General features: G+C 42.1%; 1 protein-coding gene across 4 annotated transcripts in view; it reads left to right on the top strand.

Annotated features, from left to right (window-relative positions):
* The window catches only part of LOC138802583 (pre-mRNA 3'-end-processing factor FIP1-like), a 29,919-nt gene extending 9,342 nt beyond the window's left edge, over nucleotides 1–20,577 (top strand). For all 4 annotated transcript variants that reach the window (XM_069986049.1, XM_069986051.1, XM_069986050.1 and 1 more), the window contains exons 2-16: nucleotides 439–487; nucleotides 1,748–1,820; nucleotides 3,263–3,360; nucleotides 3,862–3,908; nucleotides 4,651–4,761; nucleotides 4,984–5,114; nucleotides 9,012–9,124; nucleotides 12,454–12,559; nucleotides 13,355–13,538; nucleotides 13,818–13,875; nucleotides 13,968–14,023; nucleotides 14,578–14,743; nucleotides 15,732–15,893; nucleotides 18,599–18,744; nucleotides 19,955–20,577. In XM_069986049.1, the coding sequence (XP_069842150.1) occupies nucleotides 439–487; nucleotides 1,748–1,820; nucleotides 3,263–3,360; nucleotides 3,862–3,908; nucleotides 4,651–4,761; nucleotides 4,984–5,114; nucleotides 9,012–9,124; nucleotides 12,454–12,559; nucleotides 13,355–13,538; nucleotides 13,818–13,875; nucleotides 13,968–14,023; nucleotides 14,578–14,743; nucleotides 15,732–15,893; nucleotides 18,599–18,744; nucleotides 19,955–19,959 (1,505 nt within the window). In that variant the 3' untranslated portion in view covers nucleotides 19,960–20,577. The remainder of the gene's footprint in view (nucleotides 1–438; nucleotides 488–1,747; nucleotides 1,821–3,262; nucleotides 3,361–3,861; nucleotides 3,909–4,650; nucleotides 4,762–4,983; nucleotides 5,115–9,011; nucleotides 9,125–12,453; nucleotides 12,560–13,354; nucleotides 13,539–13,817; nucleotides 13,876–13,967; nucleotides 14,024–14,577; nucleotides 14,744–15,731; nucleotides 15,894–18,598; nucleotides 18,745–19,954) is intronic.
* Nucleotides 20,578–21,381: the final 804 nt, after the last annotated feature.

Here is a 21,381-nt window from a genome sequence, read left to right as displayed (position 1 = left end):
TATGCACTACAGGTATACACTAATTCCACTGATTAACAATGAACAATGAACTGATGAAACAATGCCTTTAGCTTGGCCTCCTGGGCACCTTAGAACAAATCTAATTAACACACTGACACTTTATACCCGGGCAGCGCCGGGTACATTTTCTAGTATATATATATATATATATATATATTATATATATATGACACATGGGCCCCCCTGTGCTTACTGCACATACGGTGTGTGTGTGTGTGGGGGGGGCGCCAAATTGAATCTTTTCCCCGGGTGCAGGAGAGCCTAGCTACACCTCTGCTTTACTGTAGTGAGCAGAAAGATTCTTACGTGTCCATTTTAAAGCCCCACAATGCTGCTTAGGAGTGTGGCTGTCCAGTTCACACAACGACTGCCATCAGGTTTTAACTGTGCAGAAGATAACTATGTTTCTGTTTTCAGATTCCCCGACTCCCAACCATGATGATGAGGAGACAGGATCAACGTCTGGGTAATTTGTCCAAAACATTACTGCTTTAATTTATTGCTTATTCTTCTAATGTCAGCACTGCACAGAATATCCTTCTCCCATCCCATTCTGAGAATACACGTGCAAAACATATACAGTGATTGCCATCTATTCAGTATATAATCCAGAGTTAAACCTTATGGTCCTTTTACACGGAGCGATTATTGTTCAAATTTTCTTGATTACGATCGCATTTGAGCGATAATCGGCTTGTGTAAACACAGCTAATGATGAAGCGATCAGCAATAAATCTTTCATCGTGATCTTTCAACATCTCAAATCATGTCTGGTCGCTCGCTGGTAATCCGCAGATTCATCCTAATGTGTGACATGGCCTTAAGTGACCTTAAAACGATTGTAATAGTGATTTATTTTTTTTAATAATTTAGCCCTTTGAACGCAGATCGTTGTAAAAACAAAACCGTTGCATCAAAATCATAAGATGAATTATCGCTCCACGTGGAAGGACCATTAGGCTGTGTTTCCACATGTGCAATCATAATGCATTCTGAACACTGTGGAAACCATGTCTCTGTTGCTCCCCCAATAGCCGTGCAATGTTGCTCATAATGCCGGGAATATTGCGCAGCTATTTGATAAACTAGGGTGTCAATTCCATTGAATACATATGTGGAAATCAAGCCAAAGTTTTTAGGTGTGACGGTTTGCATTATAGTTACAAGTGCCCCGGATGTTTTACTAATCCAAAGTTAAAATAGCTATTTTAGCACTTTGTCTCCTGGTCCGGTATTTTACATTACTCAATCTTCGGAGAGTCTTTCATATACCTTTTACTGGCGACAGCTTTGGACATCTTTTGTATAAAGTCCGGCAGGGGTAAAAAATCACTACAGGCAGGGGTGGGGGGAAAATAAAAAAAAAAGACACTCTGCTTACCGCTCCCAGTGCCTGCGCTTTGCTGCATCACCTCCCGGAACCCTGCTGGCTGTCATCTTCTCCTCAGTTCTGTCACAACCCAGGTTCCACGTCACAGACCGGTGGGTTTTAGCCCGCTCAGCTAATCAGTGACTGCAGTGGTGTCCCGTCCCAGTCACTGACTAGCTGAGAGGGGCATCTGTCAGCCTTGTTGTGACATAGCCGGTGGGGAGCTCAGAAGACAGCGGGCAGGGTCCAGTAGCGGGACACGGCTCTTTCAGATAAAAGGTCCCTTAGACTTTATTTATTGCTAATAGGACAATAACAATTTTTTAACATACATTTATTTTATTTTTAATTTTGTAGGCATACTAAGTCATGTGATACACTACAAGATATATCTAGTGGGAGCATGGAGCCCAAGGATGAATCTCTGCAGGTACTTTTGATGATCTTTCAGTGGCTTTCTTTAGTGCCACTAGCTGTCACTTTCAGCTTGTGCTGTGTACACTGGGCTAGGTGTACTGTCATCACCACATGCAGATTGATGTTGTAGGAGTAATCTCTGTGTGTCATACTCACCTGCTTTTATCCCCTGCAGTTACCACTTCAATGGCCTCTGGTCCCTCCTGCTCTGATCCAGATTGTTAAATCAGTTGGGCTGTGTTTCCCCAGTTCTCTCCCAATAGACACATTATGTTGTTGGGTTATCGGTAAAATCGTGCAGCTGTTGGGGCGATTGGGGATATGGTTTCCATGGCACTTGGATTGTGGTCTGATCGCAAAAGTGGAAACACAGCCATAGGGCCCTATTACACTGAGCAATAATCAGGCCAATTATCGCTCTGTGTAATGGAGACAATGATCAGCTGATGAAACGATCTGATTGTTTCTTTAGGTCCAGACCTAAAATCGTCGGGTTCACATCGCTCTGTGTAATAGCGCAGCCAACGACTAAGGATTAATTAAACTGTTAATACGTTACCTCTCCACGCTTCTGGTCTTCTCTTACCCTTTGCTTCCTTCCCGGCAGTCCCAGCCAGTGATTGGCTGAGCAGCCTCTCAGCTTAGACAGGCTACTGTAAAGCGGCAGCCGCGGCGCTGGGAGTGCAAGCAGAGGGCGGGAGGAGACTGAGAGTGTGGAGAGGTAATGCATAACAGTTTAAGGCAGGGGCTGCACAAACATAAGAACATTGCTAACGATGTCTGTGCAGCCCTTGCTAAACGTTTATTGAGTCGTTTAATAGGCTTAGTAAAGGGGCGCTAATCTAGTAGATCGCGTTCATTTATATTATTGATCGGGCTGTCTAATAGGACCCTTAGAAACCCTTGCCAAAAGCAATAGAGGGAAGGCTGGTCGATACATTAGTGTGTGGAAAAAAATATTGTATTTAAAAAAAAAAAAAATTTATTGGGTTTCAACACATTCATACCTTATTTAGTAAAATATACCCTTATTTGTTCCGTACAATGATGGCTAATATTAAAAAAGAAAACTATACCCAAAAATAGTACTAATAAAAACTGCAAGCCACTATGCAGGTGGACTGATATGGCTATGTAGATGGAAAAAGAACTTAAGGAGGGTAAGGATGAAAGATTTAAGACAGGTTAAAAACTGCAAGCCACTGTGCAGGTAGACTGTGAGGAGATTTCTTATAGTAACCATTCTCTTGTGCATGCATCTGTTTTCTGTTTTCTCTGCTACTAGTTAATATAATGACACAACATCAGACCTATCAGACGCCTTATGTAATAAAGCAGATCCTTTATTTGACCTAGTGGAGTGACTCTACTGGAATACTATCCTACATAATGTCGGACAGATTTCTTTCCCCATTCTCTTGAAAATGTACTGACCAAATCTAAATTTTGACATAGATCACACAGAGCTGCAGTGATGAAGATGAAAGCGACACAGATAGTGATGATGTGAGGGTTACGATTGGCGACATCCGAACAGGAGCTCCATCTTGCATGTAGGTATATACGGTATGATTTCCACTTGATCAGAGTGGGAAAGTGGAGGCTTACTTTTCCATCACCATAGTACTTCTATCCCTGAGTCATCATTGACAGCAAAAATAAGGATGCAAGGATACATGGAAGATACACGGTGTGCAGGAAATACATCAGAAATCCAGGATATGTGCTACCTCAGAATGTCTTAAGTGTGTGAATTCGACTGAAATCTGAAGACATGATTTTACGATGCTGAACAAGGCTTATTAATCATAATATAACAATATTTTATTACTGTTTTATTATTATATCCCCCCCTCCCTCAAACTTCCATTTGGGACGTCTTATGCCGATTTAAAATGTAGTTGCCAACCTTTCAACCCACTTCGGCTTTCCTATATCCTAAAGTTAAATCCTGTATTTGGAATGTCATCTTAAAAGGGATTCATAGAGGGATAATATTACTTTGGATCTGAATTACTGTATTATATGTATATTTTATTTTTTTTCCTTCTTAGGGGACCCACTGGAAATGGGAAAGGAGGTAGAGGCTATGGAGCAGCTGGTAATTTTTTTGTTCTCTATACCTTACTAAACTTTTTAGCTTTATTGATGCAATTGAAATCATTCATTTTATTTAAAATACCTAATTATTCTACTTTTGGGTTGCAATCTACATAACGTATTTATGTAGACTTTATTTTGGGTATGGGAGGGAGACAGCCAATATGGCGGTACTGCTTGTTACTTTAGTAAAGTGTTCAACTGTTGGGAAATATGAAAATTCCAATTTCTATGAAAAATAAGACTTGATTCACAGACCAAGAGTTAATGCCAAACGTCTGCTTTTCTAACCTATACCCTGGTGTAGTGTAAGCTATTAGTAATTATAACATTGTTGTTTTGCACACTTTTATACAACGTATGGCTGGTCTGTGATTTGTTACGTTTTAGCAAAAAAGTAGTGTGTGTCTTTCTATCTCAAAACACTGCAAATTGTTTCTTTAGTGCTGTATAGCAATATAAGCCATAATGCTTATATAAAGAAAAGGAATCACTTTGTTAGCTCGGTAACCTGCTTATCAGCCTGCTGCTTTTTAGGTCCAAGACTCTCCACCCCGGGTGCCTGGAAAAGCTGGATCCAGTCCTGGGAAACTTCTACCAGGACAGGATGCAGCTTTTCCATGCACCCAGGGTGGAGCAGCACAGACTTTAAAGGCAGCAGGCTAATAAGCAGATTGCTGAGCTAACAAAGTGATTCCCTTCGTTTGTACTTTAATTTTGCTCATCTCTACTTTTCATTACAGGTAAACTGCCACCAAAAGGTATAGATTTTTCTGCTCCTGGTTGTATCAATGGCCTTCCTGTCCTAGAGGTGGATCTGGATTCTTTTGAAGAAAAACCATGGAGGAAACCAGGTATAACGTGAAATTGTAAAAGTGCACTAAAATCTTTTACTGCTGTACATACTCGTACTTACCTCACTACACACTGCTCACACCTATTTGTGTGGAATGAATGACAAATGATGAAAACTGAAACAAGTGAATATATGGATGAAAAGTGTGAATTACCCCAAGAATGTAAGAAGACTGGCCCTATAATGTATGTGGTTGTGTATTCCATCTGTATCCTTCTAGGTGCTGATCTTTCTGACTACTTCAACTATGGGTTTAATGAAGCAACTTGGAAAGTGTATTGTGAGAAGCAGCGGAGGCTGCAGCTGGGACTGGACAACACTTACCCACACAGCAAGGAGAACAAAATAACTGTAAAGTAAACCCTCACCCGGCATATGGAGTCTTGGCAATCAGATAAATGTTAAGCTCTAGAATGTTCTGTCTCCGGTATTATGTTTACCTGGTCATACTCTTAATCAGGGTGTATCTATATATCAGTCAATGTATATAATGGTATCAGGAAGTTAAGCATCCCATAGAAGTGTGCATGCAACCTTACTGTTTTTCTCAATTGTTTTGGTCATATGAAAGGTTCAAAATAAGATATCTATTTAATAGGATTTCTTCTCCTTTGCTGTATATAACAAGTTGGATTCTGTTCACTCTGCCATCATGGCTTCTATTACAAAAGAAGCCATGATGGCAATGCTGGATCCACAGAACGACGGACACAAACTGTGTCAGGTGGAGTCTATTGGTGGGGAAAAATAGTATGCTGTACATTTTTTCCGTTGGATGTGATGGGCCTACCGATGAAGGCATACAAAGAAGCCTTTGATGGTACTTTGGCCAGAGCCATAGGCTCACATGGGTGGTGTGCATTTAGAAATCTGTGCCCTGTGCATCTACTTCTGGCTCTGTGTCCTTTTCCAACCTGTGGGAGAGAATGTGGTAAACTCCCCAGTTTGTTCTCTTGATCTGTAGTGGTCTGAACACTAAGGCGGGTATTATCGGGCACAGTCTGATTACCGAATGCAGTCATTCCCTGGTGTCTAGTGGGGAGGATAGCTCCTCCGGGACATTGTCCCGGAGGAGCGATCCACACATCTTACCCCTTCCGGGGTCAACGCCGTAATGGCGTTGATCCCGGCTCGGCACTCGATTGCTTCCGGCTACAGCAGCCGGAAGCAATCTATGTGCCTATCTCATGGATCTGTGCTGCATATCTATGCAGCACAGATCTCAATGAGAAATCTGTGCACTTTTTTTCTGGTTTGCAGTGTACTTTATGAAAAAATTCAGCCTGTCATTGTAAAGTACAATTAGTGGCGCAAAAAATAAGGGCTCATGTGGGTCTCTAGGTGGAAAAATGCAAGTGCTATAGCCTTTTAAGCACAAGGAGGAAAAAACGAAAACGCAAAAATTGAAATTGGCCGGGTCCTCTAACGGTTAAAGAGTCACTGTCGTGGTGGTGTTGGTGTTGTTGTTTTGTTGTTGTTGTTGTTGTTGTTGTTGTTTTTTTTATTATTTATTTATTTATTTATTTTATTTTTTATTTTTTTGCAAAAATCAATAGTCCAGGTGATTTTAATAAACTTTGTAATTGGGTTTATTAGGCAAATATGCCATTATCTGCATTCAAAAAGCCTTTTCCCAGGCCAACCCCCACCCCTCCCTCCTCTTTTCCATTCACTGCAAAATATCAGGAAATTGTGACATGTTGCATCAGGCACAACCCTGTCTGTTCTATAGGGAGGGGAGGGAGGAGGGAGTTAGTCGAGAGCAGAGAACAAAGGATTACACAACAGGAGGTGGGTGACAGCGGTACTCAGAGGTCTGAGAGGTCAGTGCTGACTGTCAGAGGAGGTAGCCGGGTGATTAACTGTAGATTAAATCTTTGTTGTCCTGTTTTGGTGCCTCATCCACCCCTCCTCTCTCCATAAGCAAGCCATGAAGACAGGGGGGGAGAGCTTCAAACTGTTTTTTTCATGATAAAAATGCATTTTTCGGCTAATAAACCCAATTACAAAGTTTCTTAAAATCGCCTGGACTATTGATTCCTGAAAAAAAAAAAAATTAAACGACAGTGACACTTTAAGGATTGGCACTCCATCAGTTTTTTCCGGAAAAACCCTTTAACATTTCTTATGAAGATTATCTGTATATCCATATTGCAGCAGATTTCACACTGCAAGTTTTGACATGAAATTTGCTGTGACTCCGACTAGCATTAAAGTTTATAGCACCTCATTCTCACAGTAGATTTTCATTCCATTGTGAGAATGGAGTCCATAGCAGTGAAAAAGTGAATATATAGTGCTGCTGAGATGTTAAATAAAAAAGAAGCTATACCTACCTGTCCTTGCTCCCCCAACACCCTGCTGACACACCTCCAGGTCCCCCGTTCACTGACAGCAATGTGACAACACAGTGATTAGCTGAGTGGGTAGTCTGTGAGCGGGGGAAATGCATCAGGAGGGCACCAGAGGAGCACAGATAGGTGGGCATGGCTTCTTTTCTTTTAATTATTTAATGTGTCAGCAGCACAATATATTCACTTTTAGGCTGGGTTCACACTATGTATATTTGAGGCTGTATTTGGTCCTCATGTCAGGTCCTCATAGCAACCAAAACCAGGAGTGGATTGAAAACACAGAAAGGATCTGTTCACATAATGTTGTAATTGAGTGGATGGCCGCCATATAACTGTAAATAACTTCCATTATTTCAATACAACAGCCGTTGTTTTAAAATAACAGCAAATATTTGCCATTAAATGACGGCCATCCACTCAATTACAACATTATGTGAACATAGCCTTTCTGTGTTTTCAATCCACTCCTGGTTTTGGTTGCTATACAGCCTCAAAAATACAGCCTCAAATATACATAGTGTGAACCCAGCCTTACACTGCGATGGGCTCCATTCTCACAGTGGAATGAAAATATGTTGCGAGATTAAAATGTAATAGACTTTAATGCTAGTCAGAATTGCTGCAGATTTCATGGACATAACAGCCGAAAATGGCCGCTCAGCATACACGTTACTATACTGTGCTATGCTGAGTAGCCATTTCAGCACAGCTTTATTTTGTATTCTGCTCTTGAAAAAACAAACGTTTTTGCTCTGGTTACTATTTTGATAAATTTAAAGCCAATCTTAAAACCACTTCAGCTTTTATTCCCCATAATTTCTTTGAAGGGGTTATCCAGTGCTACAATAACATGGCCACTTTTCCCCCTCTTTTGTCTCCAGATTGGGTGTGGTTTCAAACTCCGTTCCATTGAAGTAAATGGAGCTCAAAGCGACTCTGTACCCACAATCTGACCCCCCCCCCCCCCCCCCCAAAAAAAAAAAAAAAAATTGTACCTTCAGATAGCTGCTTTTAATCCAAGATCTGTCCTGGGGTCTGTTCAGCAGGTGATGCAGTTATTGTCATAAAAAATTAATTTTAAAATTGCAGCCCGTGCCCTACCGGCGTATCTGTGCCCTAACTTTGCACTACCCCCTCCGCCCCTCCTCCCCACCCTCTTTATCATTAGGAATGCCACTGGAACATTTACTTCTGTTTGAACATGGCACAGGTGTCTTAATGATCCAGCCCATGTGCTGTGGTAACACAGGGGGGTAATAGGAAGCAATCTGCCTGGAGCATTCCTAATGACGAGGAGGGCGGGGAGGAGGAGGGAAGGAGGGGTGGTGCAAAGTTAGGGCACAGATACGCACATAGGGCACGGGGCTGCAATTTTAAAAGTAATGTTTTATGACAATAACTGCATCACCTGCCAAACGGACCCCAGGACAGATCTTGGATTAAAAGCAGCTATCCGAAGGTACAAGCGGTTTGGGGGGTCAGATTAAGGGTACAGAGTCGCTTTAATTACAAACCACTTCTAAACTGGAGACAAGAGGGAAAAGTGGTCATGTTTTTGTAGCACAGGATAACCCCTTCAATCCACTTCTGGCTTTGCCCAATAAACCATTAATGCATTACAGCATTTCTCCAAAAATGGTGTGTATGAAACCATCCCCCATACTATGTTGTATGAACAAAAAAGCATGCTTTGTGTAACACCTGACAAACACATCCGAATTTTAGCCAGAAATCAGTAGGGAAATTCACACACTAAAAACAGAGCTTTTTCAGCACGTTGTTGTGAAAGTATACCAACATGTGATGTACAATATCCTTAGATTATAGCCTCATGTAAATAGCCATGTTTTATGAGAAAAAATAAAATGCTGTCTCTTTTGTGTTTTACAAATAGGTGCAACAAGGCAGAACGGGATATGCTAGTAAAGGAGGGGAAAATCTGTTTACCCATAGCGACATGAATATTATTGAGGAAGGAAACTCTGCAGCAGAGGCCTTACAAAATGGGTAAAATATGTTGTTGTAGATGTACAAAATGTATTTAAATTTATGTTCTGGAATTGATGCCCACTGTTAAGTGCCAGCAATATATGCTGAGAGAGACTCACGATTCTGTTGTTCGTATTCATTATATATCTTATATATATTATTTGGCATTATCCTGTCCATATTATCAATCCAAGTACAGTGGTCCCTCAGCATACAATATTAATTGGTTCCAGGACGACCATTGTATGTTAAAACCATTGTATGTTGAGACCAAAATTCTATGGAAAACTGTCCCAGGTAAAGAGCAGCACAGGACATGTAGTATCACACTATACTCAGAGAATCACTAGACAGCCAACCAGTGCATGCATTTCAGTATTACTGGGGTTTTACTAGTAAAATGGCCACTTTCATTGGTTGATCATCTAGTTATTCACATGTGCTACAGATCCTGACTGTCTATAGCATTGTATGTTGTATGTTGAGTCTGGTCTCAAGTTACTATGGTCCAGAAAGGACCATTTGTATGTTGAAAATATTGTATCCTGAGGCCATTTTAAGTTGAGGGATCACTGTATTAGAAAACAGGGTTATGTGTGCACCTTTACCTTAGTGAGTCAGCATTACTTTCCACCTGCCGTGTGCCGTTTCGATCTTGCGCATAAGTAAGAGGGCACTTGCCCTTAAAATGTTGCCTGACAGGTGGAAAGGAATGCCAGCTTAGCTTCTAAGGTTAAAGTGTCACTGTCATTATAACTTTCAAAATCTAAATCAACAGTAGATGTGAAATAAAGCAAGATTACAATATACATTCATTATTTATTTTATGCATTTATTTATTGCTGTTATCATTCATATGTAAAACAAAACTATACTTACCAGATATCCAGGTCTAATCTCCTTAAGGCAGATTTTTAAACTTGGAAAAAAGAGACTAAACATAGGATCTCTGCCCAGTACAGAGTGCCACGGCTCAATATGTCTGTCAGTCACATGACTGCCTTCTCTCTGTGAGCGCTCGGTTGACCTGGGAAACACTGGACTTCCTGTTTTCTCAAAAAACAGAAAAGTATCAGAAAACAGGAAGTGCTGTGTTTTCCATGATAACTAAAAAATAAATAATAAATGTAAATTGCAAACTTGCTTTATATAACATCTACTGTTGATTTATATTTTGAAAGTTATAACGACAAGGACACTTTAAGGTGCGTACAGCCCTGTTTTCTAATACATGAATTGATAATATACACTCACCGGCCACTTTATTAGGTACACCTGTCCAACTGCACATTACCACTTAATTTCTAATTAGCCAATCACATGGCGGCAACTCAGTGCATTTAGGCATGTAGACATGGTCAAGACAATCTCCTGCAGTTCAAACCGAGCATCAGTATGGGGAAGAAAGGTGATTTGAGCGCCTTTTGAACGTGGCATGGTTGTTGATGCCAGAAGGGCTGGCCTGAGTATTTCAGAAACTGCTGATCTACTGGGATTTTCACGCACAACCATCTCTAGGGTTTACAGAGAATGGTCCGAAAAAGAAAAAACATCCAGTGAGCGGCAGTTCTGTGGGCGGAAATGCCTTGTTGATGCCAGAGGTCAGAGGAGAATGGGCAGACTGGTTCGAGCTGATAGAAAGGCAACAGTGACTCAAATAGCCAACCGTTACAACCAAGGTAGGCAGAAGAGCATCTCTAAACGCACAGTACGTCGAACTTTGAGGCAGATGGGCTACAGCAGCAGAAGACCACACCGGGTGCCACTCCTTTCAGCTAAGAACAGGAAACTGAGGCTACAATTTGCACAAGCTCATCGAAATTGGACCGTAGAAGATTGGAAAAACGTTGCCTGGTCTGATGAGTCTCGATTTCTGCTGCGACATTCAGATGGTAGGGTCAGAATTTGTCGTCAACAACATGAAAACAAGGCAGAATGGATCCATGCATCAACGGTTCAGGCTGGTGGTGGTGGTGTCATGGTGTGGGGAATATTTTTTTGGCACTCTTTGGGCCCCTTGGTACCAATTGAGCATCGTTGCAACGCCACAGCCTACCTGAGTATTGTTGCTGACCATGTCCATCTTTTTATGACCACAATGTACCCAACATCTGATGGCTACTTTCAGCAGGATAATGCGCCATGTCATAAAGCTAGAATCATCTCAGACTGGTTTCTTGAACATGACAATGAGTTCACTGTACTCAAATGGCCTCCACAGTCACCAGATCTCAATCCAATAGAGCATCTTTGGGATGTGGTGGAACGGGAGATTTGCATCATGGATGTGCAGCCGACAAATCTGCGGCAACTGTGTGATGCCATCATTTCAATATGGACCAAAATCTCTGAGGAATGCTTCCAGCACCTTGTTGAATCTATGCCACTAAAGCCCGTATTCCACGGGTCGTTGGAGGAGCAAACGAGCGCTGTCAGCGCTCGTTTGCTCCTCGTTCGCCGCTCGCTGCCGCCGCTATTCAACGCGGCTGCAGCGAGCGGGTGAGTGCGGGAGGGGGCGGCGGGATCGCTAGATCGTCCGGGCAGCCCATAGGATACAGCAGCATCTGCTGCCGATGCTCCTATTCAACGGAGCGACGGCAGCAGATCGCTGCTATATCAGTCGCTTGTTTTTCAACATGTTGGAAAACAAGCGACTGCAACGATCAGCCGACATGAACGATGTCGGCTGATCGTTGCACTCTATTCCACGGAACGATTATCGTCCGTAGCGGTCGATATCGTCCGAAAACGCACGATAATCGTTCCGTGGAATAGGGCCATAAGAATTGAGGCAGTTCTGAAGGCAAAAGGGGGTCCAACCCGTTACTAGCATGGTGTACCTAATAAAGTGGTCGGTGAGTGTAGATGGAGTAATGCCAAATGACTGACAGTTTCCATATATTACTGTGCATATAGGATGGCTGTTAATCAGTGGTGAGAGTGCAGGGGAAACCATCAGACTCCTGCACTGCAGCTCTTGGATCGTACTGCAACAAAAAGTGTAAGGGTCTATTCACACGTCAGTATATTTTTCCAATCCGCAAATTTCAGTCAGTATACAATCCGCAAATTCAGTCCGTATTGCATCCGTATTGCATCCGTATTGCTTCAGTAAAATACAGACCCCATAGAGTTGTATTGGATGTGTCAGTTACTGTCCGTACTAGGGTCTGTCCTTTTTTTTTGCGGAACGGATTGCAGCCCAGTACACAACACGGATGTGTGTATAGGTCCATTGAAATACATTGGTCCTATATTATTGCGGATCCGCAATTAAGGACATGAACAGGACGTATGAATAGAGCCTAAGATACGATATCTGAGAGGTGTTTATGCTTTTCTGTTAGGAAGCAAGCTAAGGCAATTGATGTAATTGGTGGGGAGATCTGCAGTATCACCCGAGTAGAAGGCAGGAGATGGGACATTCAAGATTCAGATGACCTTCCTATGCAGGTAAGGAAGGCTTCTGTATCTAGGGCAGCAGTGGACATGTAAATATAGGTATATTCTGTTCTGGTACATGGCTTTGTTTAAAACTTGTTAGCAAAAATTTTCAGTATGTGCTCATTTTTGCCCCCTGACGTGATTTAAATGTCACATGATGCAAAGCACGCAGATATTTTCATCACATGATATGTATTTTAAGCCCTTACAGAAGATAACTTCTAAGTCTAGTCATTTGGCCAAGGCATGGTTGTCTTATTGTATGTTTCAATATAAAATCAGCATATACTACTGTGTTTCTCCAAAAATAAGTCCTACCCTGAAAATAAGCCTTAGCTTGATTTTGCAGTTTTTGGAGTGGGCTGCAAATATAAGCCCTACTCCAAAAATAAGCTCTAGTTACAGTCAGCGCCTCCACTGCTAGGCGGAGTTGTGCATACTGTAGCTCCCAAACATCTTGGACCAATGCCCCTCTACCTCCTCCCATGGCAGAGCAAATTCTGCTAACACTCTTCCAAGTCCCACCTCCTGAATCCGCAAATATATTCACTCATCTTTAACTGGTCTAGGTAATGGTACATTGTTACCTCCAGACAAAAAAAAAAGCCACTCCGCGGAGAACAAGACAGGAATTGCGGAGGACTCACAGGGCAAAAACCTTATTTTCTGCAGTAAAAAATAAGACCTGCCCTGAAAACAAGCCCCAGCCTTTTTTGTTGGGGGAGGAAAATAATATGACCTTGTCTTATTTTCAGAAAAACATGGTAGATCCATTATTCATTTCTAACAAATCTTTTTCTGAAGGTGGTTGATAGTCTGGAATACAAACCTCATCCAGTCATGCAACATCAGCAACCTCCTCCACCTCTTCTCCCTCCACCATCCATTGTCCATAATCCTCCACCATTCAATGGACTTCCTCCACCTCCCCTTTTCTTCCAGCGTCCTCCTCCAACTAACCAAGTTCCACCGGCCTTGCACCCACCAGGTAATTGTATGCACAGGATGGATAGATATAGAGATCAGTTCGAAAGCCTTAAAGGAGGAAAAAACAGCTCTATGTACTACATAGAACCTACTGACAAATTATATTCTTTTTGGATGTTATGTTTTATAGTCTGATCTGCTAGTCTCTGTAACACCACTAGTCTTCATTGCATGCCACCACAAATACCAGTAAAGTAACTTTATTTAAAGGTTTTATGCAACAACCAGGTTTGCATTGTACATATGATAAGAATAACATCTCACTGTTTTGTTGCTCTAGCAATGTTACCTCCACCACTTCTTCCTCCACCTGCTGTACACATTCCACCTCCCAGCGGGTAAGACTGTCATCTTGTAAGTAAATTGGCTTAGTGTATGCTAAATCCATTTTCTTTAATAAAGATGTGACTTTTTTTTTTTTTTTTTCAAGACCCCCTGTCACATACAACAGCAGACCACCTCCACGTCAAATATACTTCTCAAATGGTGAGTTATACATTTTAATGTGGTTGGATTCAGCAAATAAGAAATCTCTAGGGTTACTACCAACTACAAAAATAGGTATTTGCTTACTCTCTTGTTTAAAATTTTCAGTTTTTTGTTTTTTTTTTGGTCACAACACAACAGTCTGTAAGATTCTGCAATGCAATAAACTGAATTGGGGTGAAAATTCCAGAGAGGGGGAACACGAGAATTCTTGTATAACGGGGCAATCAGAGTGGTGTACAGAAGGATGTAATTTCCTGGTTGGGAAATACTTGTGAACCCGAGAAGATGAGCATTTTTAGTCTGTTTGTCGATGACTGGTAATAAGATTACAAACCGGAATGTTTTTGGAAGTTCGCCCATCACTATAGGTGACCACTAAGAAGCGTGTTGCATTAATTTAACCGGAACGCTTTCAGTACTTGTACTAGCATTATGAGAGGGTCAGATGCAGAAAATGTTTTTGGAGTTGAATATCGCAAGAAGTCATGAGTGAGTGTGTGTGTGTGAGGTACAAGTGTGGGGGTTGTCAATGTTTGTCTCCATCATTGCAGGGCCAGGGGGCATGAACTATCCTGCTGTCTCCACTGCGCAAACTTCTTGGGTAACCACTCTAGACAAAGGTACGAGCAGTCCAGGAAGAAATGAGTGGACACCAAGAAGACGGCAAGAACGAGAGATGGATAAAATAAGAAGCCAGAATTTCAATAGCTTCAAGCAGTGAGTTTCCTTAGACCTTAAAAGGGTTATTCAGCAAAAATCTTTTTCTTTCAAATCAACTGGTGTCAGAAGTAAATTACAAATCTATATAACTTTGTATTAAAAAAAAATCTTAAGTCTTCCCATACTTATTAGCTGCTGTTTGTCCTGCAGGAAATGTTTTATTTTCAGTCTTACACAGTGCTCTCTGCTGACATCACTGGCCGAGACAGGAACTCTATCTCTTTTGTCTATGAATCCCAATGAAAAACCTCTCCTGCTCTGGACAGTTCCTGTTTCAGCCAGTGATGTCAGCAGAGAGCACTGTATCAGGCTGAAAATAAAACATTTCCTGCAGGACATACAGCAGCTAATAAGTATGGGAAGACTTGAGATGTTTTAATAGAAGTAAATTACAAACCTATACAACTTTCTGACACCAGTTGATTTAAAAAAAAAAAAAAGATTTTTGCTGGAAAACCCCTTTTAATAGTGACTAGTTGAAAAAAAAGAACAAAGATGGAGGTTGCTCACATTCCTGTGGATGAGCTTGCAGAAATCCATGTGCTTGCTTCAGAAAAAAGACCGTTCAGATCTAGGAAACTGATTTTAAGAAAACAACAAAAATAAATTCTGCAGTAGACACACCAGATTTTTCAATCGGTGTAAAACAAAAACGTGTGTAATTCAGCCACAGTAATCAATCACAGCTTGGCTTTCCTTTTACCAGATATTGACATGAGAGCTGAGCTGTGATTGTTGTTATGGATAGTTTAGTCCAGTTTGTTTTACACATTTTGCTAAATCTGGGTCTATAAGTCTAGTGTTGGTCTTACAGTCTTCTCCTGCACAATTCATTTGCTGCACTATACAGGGTACTGCTGGGGCTACCAGCCCATCTAGTATTTACCTATAATGCCAGATGGCAGCCCAGCCCTGCATTTGAGATAGGGTGGGCCATTAAATGCTTTGTATAGCTGATTGTAAATGTGTTTGTTGACTTTGTCAGGGACAGTGAACGGCTCATAAATTACAACCGTGTAAGAAGCTATGATTATGAGCGCAAGTATCAGAGAAGTCGTGAGCACAGCTGGGAGAAAGAAGAGAAATTCTATGGGGAGCATCGACATAGAGACAAGGAGGAGAGCAGCAAGCATAAATCTTCCCGGAGGTATGTTTCTCTCCCAGTTGTCAGTGTTGTCACACCCACTCTATTTTTGATACAAACTGTAAAACTTCAGTAAGATTAAAGGGCAACTCTGGCCAAAAGTATTTTATGATATGTTATTACTTATGAAATCTAATTTCATAATGCACTTTATGTGCATTTCCCATAATTAGTGTATATTTCCCTCAATTTAGTAGATCAGGCAGACTTCAATTTTTCTAAAAACCAGTGACGTCACGAACCAGAGCAGGGCTGGGTGTAATTCCTATGAAGCGTCCAGCAGGGGCGCAGTGTATGGAGAAATTCCACAGTAAGAACAACGATCACAAGTGCCAGCAGCCCCATCCACGGCACATAGGATGGGGCTGCTGGCACTTGTGGTGCAGCTGCCCCCGTGCCAGCAGCCCCCAAGTGAACACCCCCACCACCTAAAGACCCCCAAACTACCCCTAACACAAGTGCCAGCAGCCCCTTCCACGCCGTCTAGGACGGGGCTGCCCCCTCTCTCTCCCCTCCCCCACCACTCCACAGGACAGTAGACCCCAGACCAGCCGCCCACCCCCCCTAAAACCCCCAAACTTCCTTTTTCAGGAGTGCCAGCAGCCCCCGTCCACGACTCCCCCGGTGCCCGCCGATCTGCACACAGCCGTGAACGGGGCTGCTGGCACTTGTGATAGGGGTAGTTTGGGGGTCTTTAGGTGGTGGGGGTGTTCACGTGGGGGCTGCTGGCACGGGGACAGCTGCACCACAAGTGCCAGCAGCCCCATCCTATGTCCCGTGGATGGGGCTGCTGGCACTTGTGATAGTTATTCTTACTATGGAATTTCTCCATACACTGCGCCCCTGTTGGACGCTTCATAGGAATTACACCCAGCCCTGCTCTGGTTCGGTTCGTGACGTCACTGGTGTTTAGAAAAATTGAAGTCTGCCTGATCTACTAAATTGAGGGAAATAGCACTTTGTGCATTTCCCATAATTAGTGTATATTAAAAATGTGTTTAACTTTCCATAAGTAATAACATATCTATCAAAAAATACTTTTTGCCGGACTTCTCCTTTAATTCAAATTAAAAAGGGAGCAAAATATGGAAACAAAAACACATTAATATGATCTAGTCTTCATAGGGTTACAGGCAACTAGTCCTTGTGCCTGCAGCCCATTAGCCTACATTATGAAATTTGCCTATCCTGCTCGTGCATGAAGAGCCATTGACAGCATCTGCTATCACACTGACATCTTGTCACGAATCCTCGTATCGCTGAAATGAAGGGAGGAGACATACATGCTGCTGCTCTGCAATGCTATTTGGCATGATATTCTGCTGATAGAGCCTTAAATCACTTATCTGTATTTCATACATGCCCCATAGTAAAATAATAATAAATTAAGGCTGGGTTCACACTGCATTTTTGTCTACATTTTACTAATTCAGCTACAGCACATATCAGTTTGTTCAATCTCACTCTTTTGTGTGGAAAAAAAAATATAATGTAGAGCAAGGTAAATACTTTGTCTCCCACTGAGATCAGACTCCTCCAGGGACAATGCACTAGCCCTGGAGCCATCTGTGATCTGAGAGAAAGATGTATAAGCATTCTTACCAGCTCCCAAAACCCTGACTATAGAGGACATAGTCAGCCTGGCCGCCATGCGGAGAGTGGCTGGTAACCTAGGTAATGAGCAGTATTTAGTAGTGCAGAGTGAAGGCCCACCAGCAAAAGTAAGCAATTAAGCATTTGCAAAATTGCTTACTTTTGCATTTTTTTTAAATTGGCAGATGTTGGTTTTAAATTAAAAAATTGTATTTTTAATAAAAACTATTAAAACAAAAAAATGAGAGTACCCCTTTTAGTGTTATGACTTAAAATAAAATAACCCCCCCCCCCCCCAGTCTTGAAAAGTACTCCCCTCAAGGAATTTATGAACATCCTGGGGAACATTTACTATTGTTGCACACAGGTTTGCCCCTTCTCCCTGGCGTACCCCTTCCGTATTCCCTGCTCGCCCGATGGGTGGGTAGGGGTCAAGGCAAAGAGGAGGCGTGGCCTCTTTCTGTTCCTAATTTTTATTTATTTTTTTCCAGGGTTTACACCTGCTCAAGAGCAGGTGTAGATTTCTGCACCCACCGTATGGCAGACACAGGTCAGGCTGGATTTAGGCATGTGCCTTAGTGAATGAGATGGGCCAATTGGGGGCAGGGCCTAAGATTTAAGTCTTCATAAATGTCACCTTTAGACCCTATTCAGGCTTCTCTGGTCGCAGAAATCCTATATATGTTAATGTAAACTCATAGATGTGCACACTGCAGAGCTCAGTGGCTTTACTGAGGAGATATAAGTCAAAATATGACCTATTGTTTTTTATGACCACTGCACAGAACATGAATGCAACAGTTCCATTGTGCAGGAAGGTAGGGGAGAGTAGGTGAGCTTTCATGGAGTGTCTGGGGTGTGATGTGTTATCTGCCTCCAGCATTTTAATCGAGGTGTTACCTTTCATGGTATTTCTGTCTGTGATAATAAGACTGCTGTGAGACAAAAGGCAGGCACAGAGCAGTGTCTGCCTATTGTCTGTATGTGAAAACTGCAATATAGATGGCAAAATGAAAAAGTGCCAAAAATATTTTAGGGAAACATGGTTAACAGAAAAACTATAAAGCTTTAAACAATAGTCCATTATCTGCTGTTGCTGTTGGACTGAATTTCAGGAAGCAAGAGAGTGAGGAACGCGAATCACATCGCAGACATAAGCGCAAGAAGACCAAGAGGTCCAAAGAGAAGAGTGTTGATGACGACCCACCTACAAGGTCAAATCGGCATGACCTCGGAGAGAAAGCCACTTCCTCAAGGCTAGGTAGTATCTAAGAAAGTAAAGCTAGAAAACCTTTAATCATTGTAAAATCCTAGAAAGATGATGGGGCGTTCCCTAATGCAATTCTGCCTTTATAGTTAGTGGTTGTCCAGGCTTAGAAAAAACATTGTTGTTTCCTTCTATAAACTGCAACATTCTTGTCCTTATTTTGGACGTGGTTTTGCAACTGTGTTCCATTGAAGTGAATAGAGCTGAATTGTAATACCACGCACAAGCTGAGGGTAGCGGTGGTAAGAAAGTACCCATGCTTTTTCTAATCTTGGATAACATGCTGGCCTGTCCATTTTAAACCCACGTTTCTACATATGGACATGCCAGCATGTCCTCAGATGAAACAGTCACAGAAGCTGCTGAGATCCTGGTAGTTAACCCTATAGATGCTGCGGTCAGTGTGACTGCAGCATATATAAGAACATCTGTAGTTATTTGCTATTTACGGTATTTCCAGCCAGTGTGCCTGTATATTGCTACCTATCTATGAACCTTTAGGGCACATGTTTCAAACTCAGGCCCTCCAGCTGTTACAGCACTACAGTTCCCATCATTCCTGGACAGCTAAAGCTTTGGCTGTCCAGGCATGATGGGAACTGTAGTTTGGCAACAGCTGGAGGGCCTGAGTTTGACACCCCTGCTTTAGGGTATGGAGAATGATGGAGAAACCATGTCTATTTCCATGCTAAAATCCTTGCAGTCACTCTAGAAAATCTTTTCTGCTGAAATTAATAGGACGTGGGTCTCCAAACTTCTACCCTCCAGCTCTTGCAAAACCACAATTCCCATCATGCCCGCACAGCTAAAGCTTTGGATTTGGCTGTCCAGGCATGATGGGAAATGTAGTATTGCAACAGCTGAAGGGCCGTAGTTTGGAGACTCGTGCTATAGGAGCTTCAGGGGTGGTCTCCTGCGCTTGCCACAGATCAGGGACTAATAACATTGTGCATCACACAGGCAAAACATTCACATGCACAAACAGTGCACTAGCAATGTCAGGGGCCAACTGTGAAGCTGAAGTCAATGGGAGTCGGATTTTCTGCAGTGAGGCTGCATATCATTAACAGTAATTTTGTGAACGTAACCTTGAGGAGGTTTTGTATGCTGTTATCTCCCATGTTGGGAGGTATATTTGCTAAATGCCTTGTTAATAATGGTAATTTTATCAACCAGTTATATTGCTTTGCCTTTTTCTTTCTAGATTAGGCAAGAATATGAAAGGAGAAAGCTTCAAGACATGCTGGGACCTGTAGTTTCACTACGCCTGGAAGCCTCAGTCATGCTCTGCACTAGTATGGTTTACTGTATATGTGGGGCTGTTTACAGAGAGGGTGGGAAAAACAAAATTGTTTACACTGTTGTCCTCCACCATGTGTCTTAGCATTGGGGACTGTAAGGCCACATCTTGTATCCACTATCCATTTCATACTGGTAATCGCATTTGCCTCACCTAAACTATTTCTCTGAACACATTTTTTGCACATAACACATAGCCTGTGCCACCTCCTCCTACAAATCAGCCTGCCAGTGCCAGCTGGAAAGTACTTTTATGTTTTATTATTCCCTTTTTATTCAGTTAAAAATATTTATATGTATGTATGTAATGACACTTGTGCCTTATTAGACCTTCCAATAATGTAACCAAGAGTTTTGTGTAGAAGTGTATTTCACCCAGTTTTTCTAAGAAGAATATAATTTATAACAAGAACTAAAGGTGTTTCAGTTGTTTACTTTAATCCATTTCATTTGGCTAACATCTGGCATATGGCATCTATACCTATGTGGTATCCCACCACGGGTGTTACTGGTCTATACACCCCTCGCAAAAGCCTGTACTTCAAGTGAAGAGGTAATGAAGTCATACCTAAGCTTTACCACTAAATGTCGCTACTATTTGTATACGCACTTGAATATTGCACAGCTGTAGTGAACAAGGGGTTATTGTATGTTTGTCATCTGCGCACCAATAAGAGCTCTTTTCTGTACTCCACCTATCTCTATTCAACTTTCTTTTTTTACACTCTCCTCTCCACCACTCACAGGAGGTATTTACACACCCTGTAGGAAGTTGTCACATGGGGAGAGGAAGTACACACCCACACTTAGTCCAGTCTAGTCGGGAAGTCCAGTCTAGTCGGGAGTGTGGAAGTGGACAGACGTATGGGAGGTACAAAGACTCTTTTCTTCTTCAAAGCAACCCTTGTCCACTCCTGAGTTGTTTAGCACTGCATAATAAGGATTAGTCAGAGATCACCCCAACCCACGCCATTGAACGTCTCTAGCAGTACAGAGCAGTATCCTGAAAAAAGAGGAACTGATCAAACTGAACAGAGCAAAGTTGCTACAAGCCTACGTACTCTATCTTGCAGTGCAGGTGTAACCAGGTAATCTTGGCCACCTTGCTCAACTCAGGTAACAAGGTCTGGGGCTTGTGGCATCCTAGGAGGAATTGTCACCCGACAATGTAGGGCAGCAGGTGGTACAGCAACAACAAAGGTCGAAACACTGGCACAAGTAGTCTCCTACTTTCAAGTATTCTTCAGTAATCTACTTCTTCTAAAGTTCCAGCAGAGCACACTTCTACCCTGAGTTTGGACTCTCAGCACAAACTCCTCTCTCCTACTCTAA

This window comes from Dendropsophus ebraccatus, chromosome 10 (genome assembly GCF_027789765.1).
Source record: "Dendropsophus ebraccatus isolate aDenEbr1 chromosome 10, aDenEbr1.pat, whole genome shotgun sequence".
NCBI lineage: Eukaryota > Metazoa > Chordata > Amphibia > Anura > Hylidae > Dendropsophus > Dendropsophus ebraccatus.
This window is presented reverse-complemented; position numbering and strand designations above follow the sequence as displayed.